The sequence below is a fragment of the Ambystoma mexicanum genome, chromosome 4p (genome assembly GCF_040938575.1).
Source record: "Ambystoma mexicanum isolate Mex_15411 chromosome 4p, UKY_AmexF1_1, whole genome shotgun sequence".
Taxonomy (NCBI): Eukaryota; Metazoa; Chordata; class Amphibia; order Caudata; family Ambystomatidae; genus Ambystoma; species Ambystoma mexicanum.
The window spans coordinates 1,250,566,063-1,250,584,966 of record NC_090927.1 but is presented as its reverse complement, the minus strand read 5'-3'; the positions used below and the strand labels follow the sequence as shown (position 1 = coordinate 1,250,584,966).

The 18,904-nt window shown below is 46.7% G+C and overlaps 1 protein-coding gene across 2 annotated transcripts in view; it reads left to right on the top strand.

Moving 5' to 3' along the window:
- Positions 1–18,904, top strand: part of SPAST (spastin) — a 615,111-nt gene that overhangs the window by 172,718 nt on the left and 423,489 nt on the right. For both annotated transcript variants that reach the window (XM_069606914.1, XM_069606916.1), the window contains one exon: positions 9,249–9,427. In XM_069606914.1, the coding sequence (XP_069463015.1) occupies positions 9,249–9,427 (179 nt within the window). The remainder of the gene's footprint in view (positions 1–9,248; positions 9,428–18,904) is intronic.

Below are 18,904 nucleotides of genomic sequence, written 5' to 3'. Positions count from 1 at the left end.
CATCATGTTGGTGGTGTGTTTTGGTGGGTGGCCAGAGCGAAATGTCTGAAAATTATCTTCATTTCCAGCCAATTTCAGAGACATTTCCCTCTGTCCACTCACCGAAACACGTCGCCAACAACAGATGTCATACCTTCTCGCGTTCCCACAGGCGACCCGACGAAAACGGTACCTCACATGTGTGGGTTCACCAATCTAGCCGCAAAGGGAAACGGCTAACCCACTGGTAACCACAAAAGGGTTTTGGGAGATAACCTACAGATTTGGGCATAGGGTGTCCAAGCCACCAAGGAAAACTGGGAACCCCATGCATTTCTGAAAAGAGGGCACCAGTAGGAATCCACAGAGGTCCAACTTCCGCGAAGCGGACCAGAATGTTTTACCCAGAACCCCCGACAAAGTGAAAAATGTGGGTTTTTTCGGCACATTTCGGACTTTGTCGGGGCTTCTGGGTAATAAATTCTGGGACGGTCTGCGCAAATCATACCTCTGCGGATTCCCACGGGTGTCCTCTTTTCGGAAATGCATGGGGTTCCCTGTTTTCCTTGGTGGCTTGGACACCCGAGGCCCATATCTGTATGTTGTGCTTGTCTGGAGAAAGTATGAAATTCAAGTGTCGAAACGGACTTGGGGTTACCTGTGTTTTAGGCTTTCCCCTTGGCGCCCAGGTAGGTGCACCCACACATGTGAGGTACCGTTTTCATCGGGACACCTGTGGGAACGCAGGAAGATATAACATTTGTTGTGTTTGTGTGGTTTTCATAACGTTTTGACCCATTTGCTGGTGCCCTTTGTCACACAACCCTTTCATTTCCCAAATGTGACCTACATTTAGTCGCTACTTTAGGCACCATACACTTTTGTAACCTGCCTAAGTCACCTATGCTTAAAAAGGTCTGCCTGTGCTCTTTCAAAAAATGGATGCTTGCCGTTCCTCACCACATTGGTTTTCCTGATTTACACATGTTAAGTGCGTATGTGCAGGCCGTGAGCATAAAACCTCTGTGTACCATGGCTCAGTGTTTGGCTTGTGGTATTGCTTGTTTTGTAAAACACTACAAAAAATGTGTTGTTTCCTAACTGCAAGAGTCGGGGGGGGGGGGGGGGGGTAGGGGAGGGGGGTATGTAGCGGAGCATTGCTTTTCTCAAAATTCATAGAAGCCATTGCCGTACAAAACCAACCATGTCCAACACATACATTTTTTTCTCCAGTCATTTTCCCGCTTTTCCCCCAATCTATGGCATTTTCCCCTACCTAGTTGTTGCCTCACCTACGCAAATCACTTTCCTAAACTTGGAATTTTGTCTACTTTTTAGAAATATATGCCTTTCTGTCCTCCAATTCGGCTTTCCTACGCTTTTCTTTCATTCCGTCCATGCATGTCCAATTGGCAAAAATGGCCTACCTCTCAGAAAACAGTTGATAACCACATCAAAATATTTTTTCTTCGTTTCCACTCAACCTGTTCTTGAAAGCCAGGAAATTGGGGAACTCAGCACAGCAAACCATCTGTTCCTAGCTCTTGCAAGGAAAGCTTCGAAGGGATTGTGTCCTCTGACGTATTCCTTATCTATGATATTTGTATCTCCTGCTTGCTGGCCTCGGAAAAAAAATTTCCCAGTAGAGGGCGCTGTGCGTCGACGTCGTTGAGTAGGTGTTCCTCGACAGCCACTTTATCGACGCCGATGTCGTCATGCCTATAAATGGCCACGCGCAGCGTCCGTTGCTCAGTTCTGTTTTTCCGCGCTTCGTGTGCCTCGGAATACCGTTGCTCAGTTAGTCAGTCGAAATATATTCATATTTCCTCGAGAAAACCGACTCGTACTCGATGGCTTCCTCCTCCGACCCGACGATTCCTCGGTACGGTTTCAAAAAATGATGAGACTGTGGGAAGAAAATGTCGTTGACGGATCCTCACAGGATCTGTTTGTGGTGTCTGGGAATCGAACACCAGTGTTCGGAGTGTGAGGAATGCCTATCCATGACGGCGAAAGCCTTGAAGGAGCGTAAGGGGAAGCTCGAGAGAGGTAAGTCAGTTTTAACTTCCTCGAAAGTTTCCGCGGTAGAGTCGAGACATTCGTCTCCTCACCGTCGAAAGCATTCTCGGTCAATGTCTCGAAGTGGCTCCCACCACTCGTCGAGGTCTAGACACTCGAAAAAGAGACGTAGAAGATCTCCTTTGTCGTCGTCTTCTAGTTCCCCTGAAAGAGTAAATTGCCCCACAAAACACAGCTCTCAGGCTGAGTGGGAGGAATTCAGAAAAAAGATGCTAAGCGTCTTTGAGAAAGCGGCCTCGACCCCCTCGAAGTCAGCTGAGGGTGATACCCCTGGTGAAAAGCCCAAAAAATCTAAACGCCGCGAGTCGAAGCACCCGGCGAAAGAGTCGACCCGAAAGCACCATGAGCCATCGGGAAGTAAAGCATCTTCGACGCCATCGTCGAAAGCCCCTTCGAAGCATAGATCGGCGCCATCGACGCCGTAATCGAAGGGTTCTTCGACACATCCGTCGATCGAGTCGACGCCGACATCGACGCTGATAAAATAAAACCCACGGCTACTCCACAGCCAACAGTTACACCGAGAGCCTCCGACACGACGTCGAGAACATCGTCGACATCCTCGAGCAGGATTCCGATCCTCTCGAGTTCTTCGAGGCCTCTTCCAGTTTTCTCGACACCTTTGTCGGCGCCTTCGAGGATTTTTACATCGGCGTCGACGACATCGACCTTTTCAAGGCCACTGATGATGGCTCCCTCTGCTTTAGAGATGGGTTTTATACCATTTCACAGGCCAGAGCATCCCCCCTTAACTTCAATTTATGAAGAAAGGGAGGATTCTGATCAAGAAAGGCCTTTTGGGCTGCAGAGAACCACATCACCTGAACCAGAGACTTTTGCCTCTGAGGAAAGAAGGTTGAAAGACCTTCAGGTTGCATTACCGGAAGCAAGTGGCCTAGACACTTCCCCAGAAGTGGACTTTGTCAAACCAGACCCAGGGGAACATGCTGAAACCCCTTATAGAACCCTAATGTCAAGAATTATGGAGTTCATGGGTTGGTCTGCACCTTCACCTGTTTTTCAACAGGATGACCTCACAGATATTCTGGATAAAGGTTCACAGGAGGATCCTGTGGTTCCCTTTCATTCTGCTTTACAAAGAAAGATTTTAACTAACTGGGAAACTCCTGAAGTTGTCCCTGCGGTTAACAAGAAGTTGTCAGCGAAATATAGGGTATCTGCTGCTGACCCTGAATACCTATCTAAGCACCCTACTCCAGAGAGTCTGGTGGTCCAGGCTGCAACTTCATCAGGCAGTACATTTGCATACTCCACTGCTCCACAGGATAGGGATGATAAAAAATATGATGCCATGGCTAAGAAAGTCTTCTCGGCCTGCAGCATGGCTTTAAAATCTGTTAATGCGACTTGTATGCTCGCTAGGTTCAGCCACACTCTTTGGGAGTGTGCTTCATCAGCGACTGACTGCCCCCAGAAAGGAGAAGAAAGGGACGCATTTTTAAATATCAGAGATGGTAAAGATGCAATGTGTGAGTCCCTTCAAACTGGCATGGATTCTGCTGACAGTATCAGCAGGGCCATGGCGGCAAGTACCACAATCCGCAGGCATGCGTGGTTGAGAAAGTCCGGCTTTGCTTCTGACGTACAGGCCAGACTTTTAAATATGCCCTTTGACGGCTCTTCCCTGTTTGGTAAGAAGGCGGATGACAGTTTGGAAAAACTGCAAACATCTAAAGCAGCAGCCAAGTCACTAGGAGCTGCAATCCGCCAAACTAATTTTTTCGTCCCTCGGGATCCTCTTGGAGAGGAAGGTCCTTTCGTTATTATTCCTCATATGGAAGAGGCAGAGGACGGCCGGCTCAAAGAGGCCAAGGAAAATGTACCCGTGGTGGACGGGGTAAAGGAAAGAAAGCCGCATCAGCAGGAGCAGGAGCCGCTTTACCTTCGGCAACTGCATCAGCCGCTCCCAAACCACTCTGAGGTCTCCCATCACAAGACACCTGTAGGGGGCAGGTTAACTCACCATCTGACGGAATGGCAGGCTATGACGTCAGATGCTTGGGCATTGGAGACAGTTTCCCAAGGTTACTGCCTGCCTTTGCTACGCATCCCTCAGAGCCATCCACCGGGGAACAGCTCTCTGAAAGTGCCGGATCCGCTCCTCTTGCAGGAAATTGTAGACCTGCTAGAGAAAGGTGCCATAGAACCGGTACCTGTAGCGAACAGGAACAAGGGCTGGTACTCCCCCCTACTTTCTCATACCAAAGAAAGACGGAGGACGGAGACCCATCCTGGACTTACGAGAATTGAACAAGTTCCTCAGGAAGGACACGTTCAAGATGGTAACTCTCTCTCAGGTCCTTCAGGCCCTTCAGCTTCAGGACTGGTCGGTATCTCTGGACCTTCAGGATGCTTATTTCCATGTGCCAATCCATCCCAAGCACAGGAAGTACCTGAGGTTCGCAATTGGCAACTCTCATTATCAATTTCGAGTTCTGCCATTTGGGCTGACCTCCGCCCCAAGGGTCTTCACCAAGCTAATGTCTGTTGTGGCTGCAAGTCTAAGGAGGGAAGGGATTCACGTCTACCCCTACCTGGACGATTGGTTGATCAGAGCAGTTTCTTCGGAACAAGCTCGGATCCAACTAGATTATGTCTGCCACTTCCTTCACAAGCTGGGCTTCTCCCTCAATTTAAAGAAGTCACAGATGATACCATCACAGAGACTCCAGTTCATTGGAGCAGTCCTGGATACGTCCCTGGGAAAAGCCTTGCCACCAGAGGTGAGGGCTCAAGATATTCTACAGCTGGTCACGAGGTTTCAAAATGCCCAACGTCTCCCAGCCTTCGACTTTTTGAGGTTGCTAGGCCTCATGGTATCCTGCATATCCCTTGTGCCAGAGGCTCGCCTGAGAATGAGATCCCTTTAGTGGGCACTGAGGACTCAGTGGTCACAATTCTCAGGGAGGATGACAGATCTCCTCCGGATTCCGGACAAGATAGCCCACGACCTTCAATGGTGGGCCTCTCCAGAGAACATCTTGAAAGGAGAACTGTTTTGGCAACCATGGCCGGAGATAACAGTAGTCACAGACGCCTCACTCACGGGGTGGGGAGCCCATGCCAACGACTTGACCATCAGCGGTCGTTGGTCTCCATCGGAGTCCAGACTACAAATCAACCTGTTGGAGCTGAGCCATCAGACTGGCACTGAAGGCTTTTCTGCCGTCTGTACGGGGGAGAAACGTCCTGATAATGACGGACAATACAGTGGCCATGCACTACCTCAACAAAAGAGGAGGCGTAGGGTCACTGCCACTGTGCAGAGAGGCGATGCAGCTCTGGTTTTGGGCAATTCAGGAAGGAATCTCTCTATCGGCAATTCACCTAGCCGGAGAGAAGAACTTGACAGCAGACGCTCTGAGCAGGCAGAGCACAGTCTCCCACGAGTGGGAGATAGCTCAGGAAGTCCTTCAAGAGATCTTCGCCCTTTGGGGAACCCCTCAAGTGGATCTGTTCGCCACCAGTATCAACAGGAAGTGCGACAGATTTTGCTCAAGGGAATTACCCCCGAGAGGAGCTCTAGGAGCCGCGTTCGTAGTGGACTGGGAGTTCCCACTTCTGTACGCGTTTCCTTTGGCCCCTGTCATTCCTCAAATGATCAGAAGGTTGAGAAGGTTTCGGAAGACCATGATCCTAATTGCCCCGGATTGCGCCCGAGAACGTGGTACCCGGACCTTCTGGACATATCCATCCTCCAATTCGTCTACCGTACAGAAAGGATCTTCTCTCGCAGAAGGGAGGTCAGGTTCTCCATCCAGCCATCAAGACCCTCAACCTTCACACTTGGTATCTGAAAGGTTGAGGTACAAGGATTGGGACCTTCCAGATGACGTCATGGAGGTGTTGCTTTCGGCCAGAAGGCCAGCAACTAAAACTCTATACCGCTGCCGTTGGAATACATTTTGCAGCTGGTGCAGAGAAAAGAATATCGAACCCTTTTCATGTGGTACATCTGCAGTGTTCTCCTTCTTACTTTATTTGGCAAATTCAGGCCTTCAAGTTAGCACTATTAAGGGCTATCTCGCAGTGCTATCGATCTTTAAGCGCACTGCAGAGGAGCCATCGTATTTCAAAATTCCATTGGTAATACAATACCTGAAAGGTCTAACTAGTGTTTACCCTCCAAGACCATTCCAAGTTCCCTTATGGGACTTAAATGTAGTTTTAAACTTCCTATAGGGTGCTCCTTTTGAACCACTCCACTCTTGTTCATTGAAGTTTCTCACCCTCAAAACTGTTTTATTGGTAGCAATAACATCTGCTAGAAGGGTTAGCGAGATACAAGCCCTATCTTGTAAAACTCCTCATACAATTTTTCACAAGGACAAAGTCGTTCTACAGGTGAAGCCTAACTTCCTCCCAAAGGTAGTTTCTGAATTTCACATTACTCAGAATATTACTTTACCTTCATTCTATCCTCCTCCCCATCCGGGGAAAGAGGAAGAGAGACTACACAGGCTGGACCCTAAGCGAGCCTTGAGTTTTTATATCAGTAGACTTGCTAAAATTAGACAACTCTTTGTAGGTTATGCAGGACATAAGTTGGGATTACCAATAACCAAACAAACCATCTCCAGATGGATTATTTTAGCCATTCTGAAATGCTACAAACTGGCAGGGAAAGAGCCCCCTCAAAATCTAAGGGCTCATTCGACCAGGGGTATCGCAGCCTCCTCAGCTCTTCAAAGAGGGGTACCAATTAGAGACATATGTGCGGCCGCCACATGGTCGTCCGCACATACCTTTACCAAATTTTATAGCCTGGATTCCTCCTCTAGCCAAGAGACTAGATGTGGCAAAGCTGTGTTACACTCTGTTCATTCTTAAAGAGTAATATGGCATCTCTTACACCCGCCTCCAATCACATACCACTGCTATGGGAGTCTATCATAGATAAGGAATACGTCGGAGGACACAATCCCTTCGAAGAACAAGTTACTCCTTACCTGGTAACGTTCTTTCGATGGGATGTTCCTCCGACGTATTCCTTATCGCCCCTCCCATCCATCCCCGCAGTAACATTTCCCTTGTGGTTGCAGCTTACGCTCCTTCAAGGGTAATAACCATTCATGCAATAACTACCTTACTCTACAAAACGGAACTGAGCAACGGACGCCGCGCGTGGCCATTTATAGGCATGATGACATCGGCGTCGATACGGTGGCTGTCGAACACCTACTCGACGGACGTCGACGCACAGCGCCCTCTACTGGGAAAAAAAAATTCCGAGGCCAGCAAGCTGGAGATACAAATATCATAGATAAGGAATACGTCGGAGGAACATCCCATCGAAAGAACGTTACCAGGTAAGGAGTAACTTGTTCTTCTTTGTACATCATTTTATTGGTATTTTTTGAAAAAACCCAACATTTTTGCCCTTTTTTGCTTATTTTCTCTCACCCCCATACAGCAACCTAGGATTCCTGGGTGGCGTTACGACCGCCTACATGTGGGCAAAAAAAGGAGCCAAATTTGGCCGAGATATCTCATGTAACAAAAAAGTTACAAGGCATTGAATGGCCACATACCGAAATCACCAAAAAAGGCCTTGGCACTGGGGGGGGGAAATACCCATGGCAGTTAAAGGTCAAGACCGGGTTGTTTACAAGTAATAGCTGACCTCATTTCATGTACCTTGTTCATCTATCAATGTACTGTACAAGTGCAGCGATACCCTTGGGTCTGGGCATATCATAAATGTAAAAAATAAATAAGGGGAGAAGAAGCAGGTGGGTCCACAGTTGAGACCCACCACAAGATGTGCCTCTTCCACACTCCCTTGCGGATTCTCCCAATGCTGGCAAGACTGTGCGCCATAATGAGTCTTGGTGTATGGGGGCCCCAGAAAGACCAAGACTAAACCGTCGTCAGGAGAAGGGTTTGTGAATCCCTAATGCCTTCAACTGGCAGAGAACTGAGAGGGGGTGACGAAACGACTTTCAACTATTGGGACTGGGATGCACATTCAAAAGGTCTTGGAGGTCAGATAGGCCGGAGTAACCACGGAACACATTGTGGGGCTCTCTCAGGGGCTGTAAGGCCTTGGTAAAACGAAGAGCCATCCTGACCATTTTGTGGTTCTCCATGTTTTTGAATTGGCTTCTTTAAATTGTTTTCTATGATAAAGGATTTTTAACATAAACCTACTGTCTTGGCACACGTATGAGTCCCAGGAAATTTGGTGGCAGTGGTAAATCCCTTTGACTGTGTTTTGTAGATCCAAGAAGCTTGCTAGTTGACATAACCTTTTGACTGCATTTAGATTGGGGATCCAGCAGGAAACCAGTATCCCGATCACACAAGTTACCTGTCTGCCCTAGAGGTTTATCCCATTTTAGTACATTGTCTTCAGATTGTTCTGAGGTCGGAACCTTCATTTATTTATTAGCTTCAACCTTAGGACTTTATAATGTTTACCCATACCACACCCTGACAACTAAAGTAAAAACCCTTGAACAATGTACTTCTGTGGCATGGCTTCCTATGCCACAGAAGTACATCAGGAGTACAATCAGAAGTAGATTGGTCCATCTAAGTCCCCTGTCATTTAATAGTTTGCAATAGGAATTGTGTGGACAAGGCAACAGGAGTGATTTTCCCTTTAGAGAATGCCAATGTAAGTCTTGTTCAGTTTCTGCTCTGCTCGTTTTTTTAAGGTGACAAATGGGCAGTCTGCATTAGAGTCCACATCTGCTGATCATCTGTTTTGTACTGGTGATGCAGAGAAGCTTGAGTGCTTGCATACTTTGTTCGAGTCTTGGATATACTTTTTTTCTCCCACTTCATTGGTCTGGATAAATGCTCTTTAGGGTAAAGTCATGGTGACAATGGTGACTACATGCTGGCATTGCCAAAGAAGCAACATCGAAGAGCCTCGACTCTTTTTGAGGCACAACCTCCTCACTACAATTGCTGGAGAATTACTGAAATAACATTGTGGCACAGACCTGCTGCATAAAGGCAGTTTATGTAAACCTTTCTGTGTCCAACATTGCCCTGGGACTATTCTAGCCTGTGTAGATACTAAAACTACATGACTTCAGTAACAGAATAATAATTTACTTTTACAGTTCATGTTCAGTAATTGCTATGACATGTTTTATTATGATGCTACTACTTAAAAAAAAAAAAAGTATACTTTAGATTAAACACTATTTTCTTTTCAGAATGTGGAGCAGTTCTAAAAAAGAAAGACCCTTCAACTCACTCAAGTAATTCTCTTCCTCGGTCAAAAACTGTTGCAAAGACTGCTTCCACCTCAGGACAATCTCGGACACAAAGTTGCAGTGTATTGCCTACAGCACAACTACCAAGGCAGGCTCCTTCTCCAGTTGTTGCTCCTAAGGTATAGCAGTGTTTGTGAATGTGGTTCAACAATCTGTTAATCTGGCATCATTGGTGTCTGCAGATATAATGGTAAAAAGGGTCAAATGATTGCAGGGCTCAAAATTAAGTTTCATTGAGCAGGAACTAAAACTAGCTCCTATCAGACATCACCCGGTAGAAAGCAGCTACTGCTGGGGAACTAGGAGCAAAGTACACAGCACACCAGAAATGTAATTTCGAATGGATTGTGTCCTCCCACGTATTCCTTATCTTTGATATTCCCATATCTAGCTTGCTTCTTCAGAATAATTGTTTCAGTAGAGGGCGCTGCGCGTCGACTGTCTAGTCGATGTCCCTCGAAGGCCTCTGTCTCGATGTCAACATCCTCACTGTTATAAATAGTTGTGCACAGCGTCCGTTGCTCAGTTCCGTTTTTTTGTGCTTCATGAGCTACGGGAACGTGATGCTTGGTTCTGTGATGAGAACAAATTCTTTGAGTTTTGTCAAGAAAAACCTTTGATTCCTCGATACAAGATGATCTCTTCATCGGCTCCATCTACGCCCGATCTGGCTTTAAAAAATGTCGAGATTGTGGGGCAAAGATGTCCTTGACACACCCCCACAGGGTCTGCCTATGGTGCCTCGGGGCAGAGCATCCTTGTTCAGAGTGCGAAGCGCGCTTATCGATGACTGCGAAAGTATTAAGGGAGCGCAAAGGGAAGCTGGAGAGAGGTAGGCTTAAAAAATCCATTACCCCAACCAAATTCACCTCAGACAAGTCAAGACCGCCGTCTCCTCGAAGTATAAAACACTTCAGATCTAGATCTCGGAGCGGATCGCATCACTCCGCTTCTAGGCACACAGAAAAAAGGCATCATAGATCGCCTTCAACATCATCCTCCAGTTCACCGGCGAGAGTAACATTCCCCACCACAAACAGCTCGCCGGCTCAGTGGGAGGAATTTCATAAGAAAATGATGGTGTTCGAGAATGCGGCCCCCTCTCGGGAACACCTAGAGGCGATACCCCAGGAGAAAAACCTGGTCGATATAAAAGCCAGGAATCGTCGACCTCTGCAAGCCATGCTCCTCGAGAGCATGAGAAACCCTTGAGTCGAGTCGAAGCCTCTTCGACGCACAAGGCGTTGACACTGTCGACTCACATTTCAACGCCAAAAACTGCGTCAGCGCCTCTGTTGAAGGAACGGTTATTGACACGTCGACCCCTTCAACGTCAGTCACTTCGATTCCCTCTACGACTTTGTCAAAAACTCCAAGCAATTGTCGATTCTATCGACTACCTCAAGGCCAATCACAAGCCCATCGAGGCCAATGACGTCTACATCGACAGTGACAAGTATAACTCCACCTGTTGTGACTGCTATTGCCCCCTCTTCATTGGAAAGGAGCTACACCCCTCTACCGTGCTCTGATTATTTAAAAACTTTATCCTCAATTTATGAGGAGGATTCCGATGCAGAAAGACCGTTTGGACTAGAATGTGTTAGACCTCACATTCCAGAAGAACTGATCCCAGAAGAGGTCAGATTGAAAGACCTGCAGGATTCCTTGCAGGAAGCAAGCCGAATTTATACCTCCCCAGAGATGGATTTTGGTAAGCCTGATCCAGGGAACCGCGCTGAGAGCAACTACAGGTCACTTATGAACAGGGTGATGGAATATATGGGGTGGTCTAGGCCTACACCTGTGTATGAGCAAGATGACCTCGCGGACATACTTGGTAATGGACCACAAGAAGATCCTATCGTACCCTTTCACAAGGCCTTACAGAAAAAAGTTTCTACCAATTGGGAAACTCCGGAGGTGATTCCTGCAGTCAGTAAGAAACTGTCAGCAAAGTACAGAGCTTCAGCTGCAGACCCTGCATACTTATCTAAACACCCAACCCCGGAAAGCTTGATTGTTCAAGCTGCAACTTTGTCAGGAAGACAAACTGCATATCCCACACTCCTGCAGGATCGTGACGATAAAGTTGACGTCATGGCCAAGAAAGTTTTCTCGGCATGCAGCACGGGGCTAAAGTCTGCTAACACCACATGCACACTGGCAAGATTCAGCGACACCTTTTGGGAGTGTGCTTCAACGGCGGCTGACCACCTCCCGGAAGGAGAGGAGCGAGATGGTTTCTTGAATATTATCAAGGACGGGAAGGATGCAATGTGTGAATCCCTCCAAACCGGTCTCCACTCTGACAGCATCAGCAGAGCCATGGCGGCTAGTACCACAATCCGCAGATGTGCATGGTTGCGGAAATCTGGATTTGCTCCTGATGTACAATCCAGACTTCTGAACATGCCCTTTGCCGGCACTCATCTATTTGGTAAAAAAGCTGATGACTGTTTGGAGAAGTTGCAAACTTCCAAGGCGGCAGCCAAATCCCTTGGAGCTGCAATTAGACAAACTCCAAATCGCTGCACAGGTGCGCCCTGGAGGGGTAAGTCCTTTCGCTATCATTCCGCATTCGGAAAAGGCAGAGGACAGCTAGCTCAAAGGGGACAGAGACGATTCACCTGTGGTGGATGGGGTAAAGGTACTAAGTCTGCATCTGCAGGTGCTGCTTTATCCTCAGCATCTGCGTTAGCCGCCCCAAAAAGCTCTCTGAGGGCTTAAATCACAAGACATCAGTAGGAGGCAGGTTAACTCAACATCTGACAGAATGGTAGACTATTACTTTAGATACTTGGGCATTGGAAACAGTTGCCCATGGTTACTGCCTGCCTTTCGTACGCACACCAGAGTCCTCCACCAGGGAACAACCCTTTGATGTTTCCAGACCCTCTCCTTATGCAGGAGATTCTAGACCTGCTAGAGAAAGGTGCTATAGAGCCAGTACCTGTAGCAGAGAGGAACAAGGGTTGGTACTCCCCATATTTTCTAATTCCAAAAAAGGACGGAGGAACGAGACCCATCTTGGACTTGTTTGAAATGAACAAGTTCCTCAGGAAAGACAAGTTCAATATGGTTACACTTTCTCAGATCCTTCAGGCCCTCCACCTCAGGATTGGTTGGTATCTCTGGACCTTCAGGATGCTTACTTTCATGTGCCAATAAATCTGAAGCACAGAGTATCTGAGGTTCGCCATTATCAGCTCTCACCATCAATTTTGGGTTCTGCCATTTGGGCTAACCTCCGCCCGAGGGTTGTCACCAAGCTAATGGCGGTTGTGGCAGCGAGTCTCGGGAGGGGGGGGATTCACGTCTAACCCTACCTGGATGATTGGTTGATCAGAGCGAGTTCCCCGGAACAAGCTCAAGCTCAAGATCTAGACTTTGTTAGCCATTCCCTCCAATGGCTGGGCTTCTCCCTCAACTTCCAGAAGTCCCACATGATACCATCACAAAGACTCCAATTTATTGGAGCAGTCCTGGACACATCCCTGGGAAAAGCCTCGCCACCAGAGGTGAGGGTTCAAGACATTTTGCAGATGGTGACAAAATTCAGAATGCCCAACATCTCCCAGCCTTCGACTTTCTGAGGTTGCTCGGCCTGATGGCATCCTACATTTTTCTGGTGCCACAGGCTCGCCTGAGAATGAGATCTCTTCAATGGGCTCTCAAGACCCAGTGGTCCCAGTTCTCAGAAAGGATGTCGAGCCTTTACAAATCCCAAACAGTCTCACTGGACCTTCAGTGGTGTGCCTGTCGGGGGGGGGGGGGGGGAAAAGCTCTTGAAAGGAGAACCTTTTTGGCAACCATGGCCAGAGATAACAGTAGTGACGGATGCCGCACTCACGGGGTGGGGAGCCCATACCAACGATATGACCATCAGCGGTCGTTGGTCTCCATCAGAGTCCAAACTAAATATCAACCTTTTAGTGCTTAGGGCAATCAGACTAGCGCTGAAGACCTTTCTGCACTCTGTAAGGGGAAAGAATGTCCTGATAATGACAGACAACACATTGGCCAAATACTACATCAACAGAAGAGGAGGTGTAGGGGTCACTGCCACTGTGCAGCGAGGCAATGCAGCTCTGGTTCTGGGCAGTACAAGAAGGAATCTCTCTATGGGCAGGTCATCTAGCCAGAGAGATGAACACGGCGGTGGACGCTCTGAGCAGGCAGAGCACAGTATCCCACGAGTGGGAACTAGCTCAGGAAGTCCTTCAAGAGATCTTCGCCCTTTGGGGAACCCCTCAAGTAGATCTGTCTGCAACGAATGCTGACAGGAAGTGCGAGCTGTACTGCTCCAGGGAATTACCCCCGAGAGGAGCTCTAGGGGATGCGTTTGTGGTGGACTGGGAATATCCACTTCTTTACGCATTTACTCCAGTCCCTGTCATTCCTCATGTAATAAGTAGGTTGAGGAGGTTCAGGAAAACCATGATCCTAATTGCCCGGATTGGGCCAGGAGAACGTGGTACCCGGACCTTCTAGACATGTCCATATGTCCTTGAATTTGTCTTCCAGAAAGAGAGGATCTACTCTTGTGAGAGGAGGGTCAGGTTCTCTATCCAGATATCTGGACTCTCAGCCTTCACGCATGGTTTCTGAAAGGCTGAGGTACAAAGATTGGGACCTCCCGGATGACATGATGGAGGTGTTGCTTTCGGCCAGAAGGCCAGCGACCAAATCACTATACCGCTGCCGTTGGAACAAGTTCTGCAGCTGGTGTAGAGATAAGAATGTTGACCCTTTTTCATGCAATACACCAACAGTGTTCTTTCCTTTTACACCTAGCAAATGTGGGACTCCAGATCGGCACAATTGAGGGTTACCTCGCAGCACTGTCCATTGCTGTCCATTTTCAAACGCACTGCTGAGGAACCTTCATACTTAAAAATGCCCTTGGTTATTCAATTTTCTTAAGGGGTTGTCCAATGTTTACTCCCCAACTCCTTTTCAAGTTCCGCTGTGGGATCTTAATTTAGTCTTAACATTTCTAATGGGTACTCCTTTCGAACTCCTTGATTCGTGCCCATTGAGATTCCTTACCTTCAAAACTGTCTTGCTGGTGGCAATAACATCTGCCCGGCGGGTGAGCGAGTTACAGGCTTTATCCTGCAAACCTCCTCACATTGTCTTTCATAAAAATAAAGTTGTTCTGCAAGTGAAGCCTAATGTCCTCCCAAAGGTTGTGTCAGAGTTTCATATTACTCATAAGATAACCTTACCTTCATTTTACCCTCCTACTCATCCGGGGAAAGAGGAAGAAAGGCTGCACAGACTTGACCCAAAGCGTGCTTTGAGTTTATATATTGGCAGACTGGCAAATTATTTGTGGGATACACCGGTCACAAGCTAGGCCTAGCCATCACCTAGCAAACAATTTCAAGGTGGATCATTCTAAGTATTATAGAATGTTACAAATTGGCAGGTAGAGACCCTCCAGACCATCTGAGGGCACATTCAACCAGGGGAATCGCAGCTTCTTCAGCTCTCCAAAGGGGAGTTCCAGTAATAGACATTTGTGCAGCTGCCTTATGGTTGTCTGCGCACACCTTTACAAGGTTCTATAGCTTGGATTCCTCCACTAGCCAGGAAACCAAATTCGGGAAGGCATTATTGCATTCTGTGCATACTTAAACAATACATTTGTACTGCCTCCTCCTACATACATTACTGCTTTGGGAGTCTATCAAAGATAAGCAATACATGGCAGGACACAATCAATTAGAAGAAAAAGTTACTTACCGTTAGTAACATTCTTTCGACTGGATGTTCCTCCCACATATTCCTTATCGCCCCTCCCATCCTTCCCCGCAGTAAAACTTCCCTTGTATTTGCAGTCTGCGCTCCCTCAAGGGTAGTAGCCGTTCCATCCTGCACAATACTTAACTCTTCAAAACGGAACTGAGCAACGGACGCTGCACACGACTATTTATACCAGTGATGACATCGACACGGAGGCCTTCGAGGGATGTCGACTCGACAGTTATCGACGCGCAGCACCCTCTACTGAAAAAAAAAATCTGAAGCAGCAAGCTGAATATGGAAATATCAAAGATAAGTAATACGTAGGAGGAACACCCAGTCAAAAGATAGTTACCATGGGTATGTAACTTGTTCTTCTACAGGAGAGGCAAACCTTAATCTTTTGCACATTATGTATGATCCATTATGCTTAAATGTGTACTAGAAGTGTCCCTATTCGTCTTTATTGACATTCACACATGTATATTTGTAAGGCACCAGTTGGCCTGGGGAGCTAAACGTACCTCCTTGTAGCTGTTGGTTTCAAGCTAACCAGGCTCTCCTAGGTTAGAAGAAGGAGCTAAATAGCTCCCAGCTATTGCAAACCCTGGATCATATTACTGCTATGCCACAATGCCTGCCATTGTTTTTTTTTCCAAAGGTTGCCCAGCCCCCCCCCCTCGATTCAGACTAACTTCTCTCTTAATGGGAATTAGGGAAAGATGTTGAAATGAGGAGAAAGCTTGCAGTTACTATGAACAATGCCTGCTGTTGTCATTTTGCATGGGAATCATGTTCACGGTTACCTTGGTGTAATGTTTTGCTGCTCCAAGAGTTGGATCTGGGTATAAAAATGTTAATGTTTATTATGAAAAAATAAGTTTGTTAAACATTCAATATCTGGTTTCCGATTAATTGAAGATTAATTGTCTTTAAGTTTGTACGAGCATTTTCAGTGTTACTCGGATTAATACAGATTTAAATTCCTGCCAGTGCTGAGCAAAGTAACAGTACCTTCAAAGTAATAGTACATCAATGTCCTATAAAATATCAATGGCCATTGGCAATGTTAAATTGCAGGACATTTTGGTACACTGATCCTATTCATGTAATGAAATGATTGTCTGGTTCATGCTGATGACAATGTTTTTGTTGGTTTCTGCATTCGATCAAACTTCTGCTGGGGGTACGCTTATTCCTCTTATTGATCAGTTTTTATGAATAATCCTTCGTGCAATCTTCAGACTTTACTCTCAGAACTGCTTCACTGAGGAAACAATCTGCATCAAATCAGAGATTCAAAATCATCCAACAGTTACAGATTTTGAGTTAGTAGCACTATCGTGTTTACATGACGCAGTTAAGCTGATTGACAAGGTGCTATAGTAATCATGGCACAGATCGTCTTTGGGAATACTGGGCAGATATGACATTTATCTGGCAAACACTAGCTGGATGAGCTTGAGTCATCTCCTTCTGATTCCATGCATGTCAGTCAGTCCTCTTCAGGTCTCATCACCAAACTAATGTTTATCGAAAGTCAGTTTTTCCTTTAAAATAGGACTTTTCTTTTTTAATTGCTCACTTTTTGGCAGAGTTTTATCATTGCAGCACCATCCAGGCGTAACCGTTTATATCTTTTTTTAAATAACTGGAGGGTCATAAACATTTCCTGTTAATTGGCGTGAGATACCAAGTGCCTCAGAGAGCCCTTTTTAACCAATAGCGATTGGGCATGGTTCTCTCCCTTAGAATTATTTTAATGATGGGTTAAAGTGTTGCATTTTACTGCACACATTTTGTTTAACTTTGGTTCAAAAGCCACTCAATTTACAATCTGTTCTGTAGGGTAACACATGAAAGAATTCCAGTACATGCCAGGTCCAGGTCACCAACAGGAAATAAGAACATTATCAAGATGCTTGTGCCCACAATATACGCCAGCATTGCCACTGTAAGAACACAAGCAAATGCGACTATGCACAGTAAAGCGAGTATTGCCACTTTTCCCATGACTGACGCATGTGTTTGTGCACAATAATGCACTTTTTTATAAAACCTTTTTGGTTATCTTCTCTCTTCTCTGCCATCCAAAGTCATGATCCCACGAAACAGCGAAGCCCCACCAGGACACACGAAGGAAGCAGGAGGAGGTGTCTATCAACTACTCTGCCTAAGTCCTGCTTCCTGTGCATACACTGGCGTTGTGAAGCCAGCACCACGAAAGACACTTCTTAGCTGGAAGGTGTAGAAGCACCCTCTTACACAAAGTACATGCAGTAGCTCAGCCAGCATGCACAGTGAGCCATGCAGGCTTGGAAAAGAAAAACACCCCTACCTTCGCATCAACAATTGGGCATGTGTGGGCTGGGGTAGTCCATGCAAATGATAAACCATGTTTCCCCGATGCATGGGATGATTCCGGAACACTTTGTTGCCTGAGGAAGCTGTGGGAGAGTTCATGTTTCACTGGGCTCGATACTTGTCTCACCCGTATTTGTTGGCAGGGAGTGTGCCCTGTAGCCCCCTGTGGCTGAACCAACATTGGTCACACTCTGTCTATTGTCTGGTAGTTCTTCTTGTTCTCAATGTTAATTTAGTACCAAAAGTGCTTTCTGGACTTTATTCTGTATTCTTCTTCTCTGCTGTATATTCCGCTGCCTTGCCACACAGCGGTATTACAACATTTCCTTGTAAAAAGTCAAGCGGTTGGCAGGCAGCAATCCACATCCTTTGATTCGTATGCAAAACCTTATAGCACATTGCATTGCATCACAATCCACCCAGAATTCCCAATTAATATTTGAAAATGGCCATGCCTCCATATAAGAAGTTTATCAAAGAAAGGGCGTGGCCCGCAGACATTGCGTGAGGACGCGAGGTCCCGGAGCTCATTATTGATCTTTTATGAAGACGATATGCTAATTACTATGCGGGTCAAAAAACAGATGCTCAGTAACGATGGAGGCTCTTCAGGCTACACTGGATCATTAATTGAGAATTAAGAAGTTGGGTTGGTCGAGCAAGTGGGACCGGAGTCCGACATGAGTCTCAAATATGGTGCAGAACGTGCTGCTGCTAGGAGATTACCCTGTGGAGGCCTGCAGAGGAGGGCTTGTCCTCACCGCTGGGATATAGCACTGAATAGGAGGCTGGATAAAGTACAGCATGTACATGGGGTTCGCATATTGTAAATTGACAAGGTAAAATATACAAGAAGCAGTGTATGTTGGTGCAGTGCAGCCGCGGGGTACGCGAACACCGAAGGAACGACCTGCGGGATCCACTATCAGTGCAGACGGCCCTGGAAGCGGAACCTGTTGGCATCGTGAATTGGATCCATGGTTCAATAAGTAGAGATCGGCTATGGATGAGATCTAAGTGAGGGAAAAACACTCTTGCTCTCTGTATAGTGGATGAATTGGTGACAGTTGAGCAGTGCAGCAGTATTGTGAGGGCATGCACAAACGTGTGCCCCAGGAATCTACATTCTGAAAGCTGGAGGGGAAGAAGTACTGAGTTGATGGGCACAGACCTTGTTCAAGATTGATCTAGTAAGCTGCCAAGTAACTGCATTTATCTGCTGCTGACGGCAGCAGACGGTGGGCAAAGGGATTACCTCAATCAGTGAACGAGTAAGCGCCAGCCAATATAACACCAAAGGACAGAACCTGAAGCAAATTTGAAATAAACATTTATACCATACCCATCACAGTTTGGGAACTGATGCTGAGCCATTTGGTAAAGACTGGGTATAAATGCCAGAATCCTGTAAGAGCCAAACAAACCAAAACAGTCTTTTAAACCCAGAAACCTCAGCAGAATGGGGAAGAGCCTATTTTCAC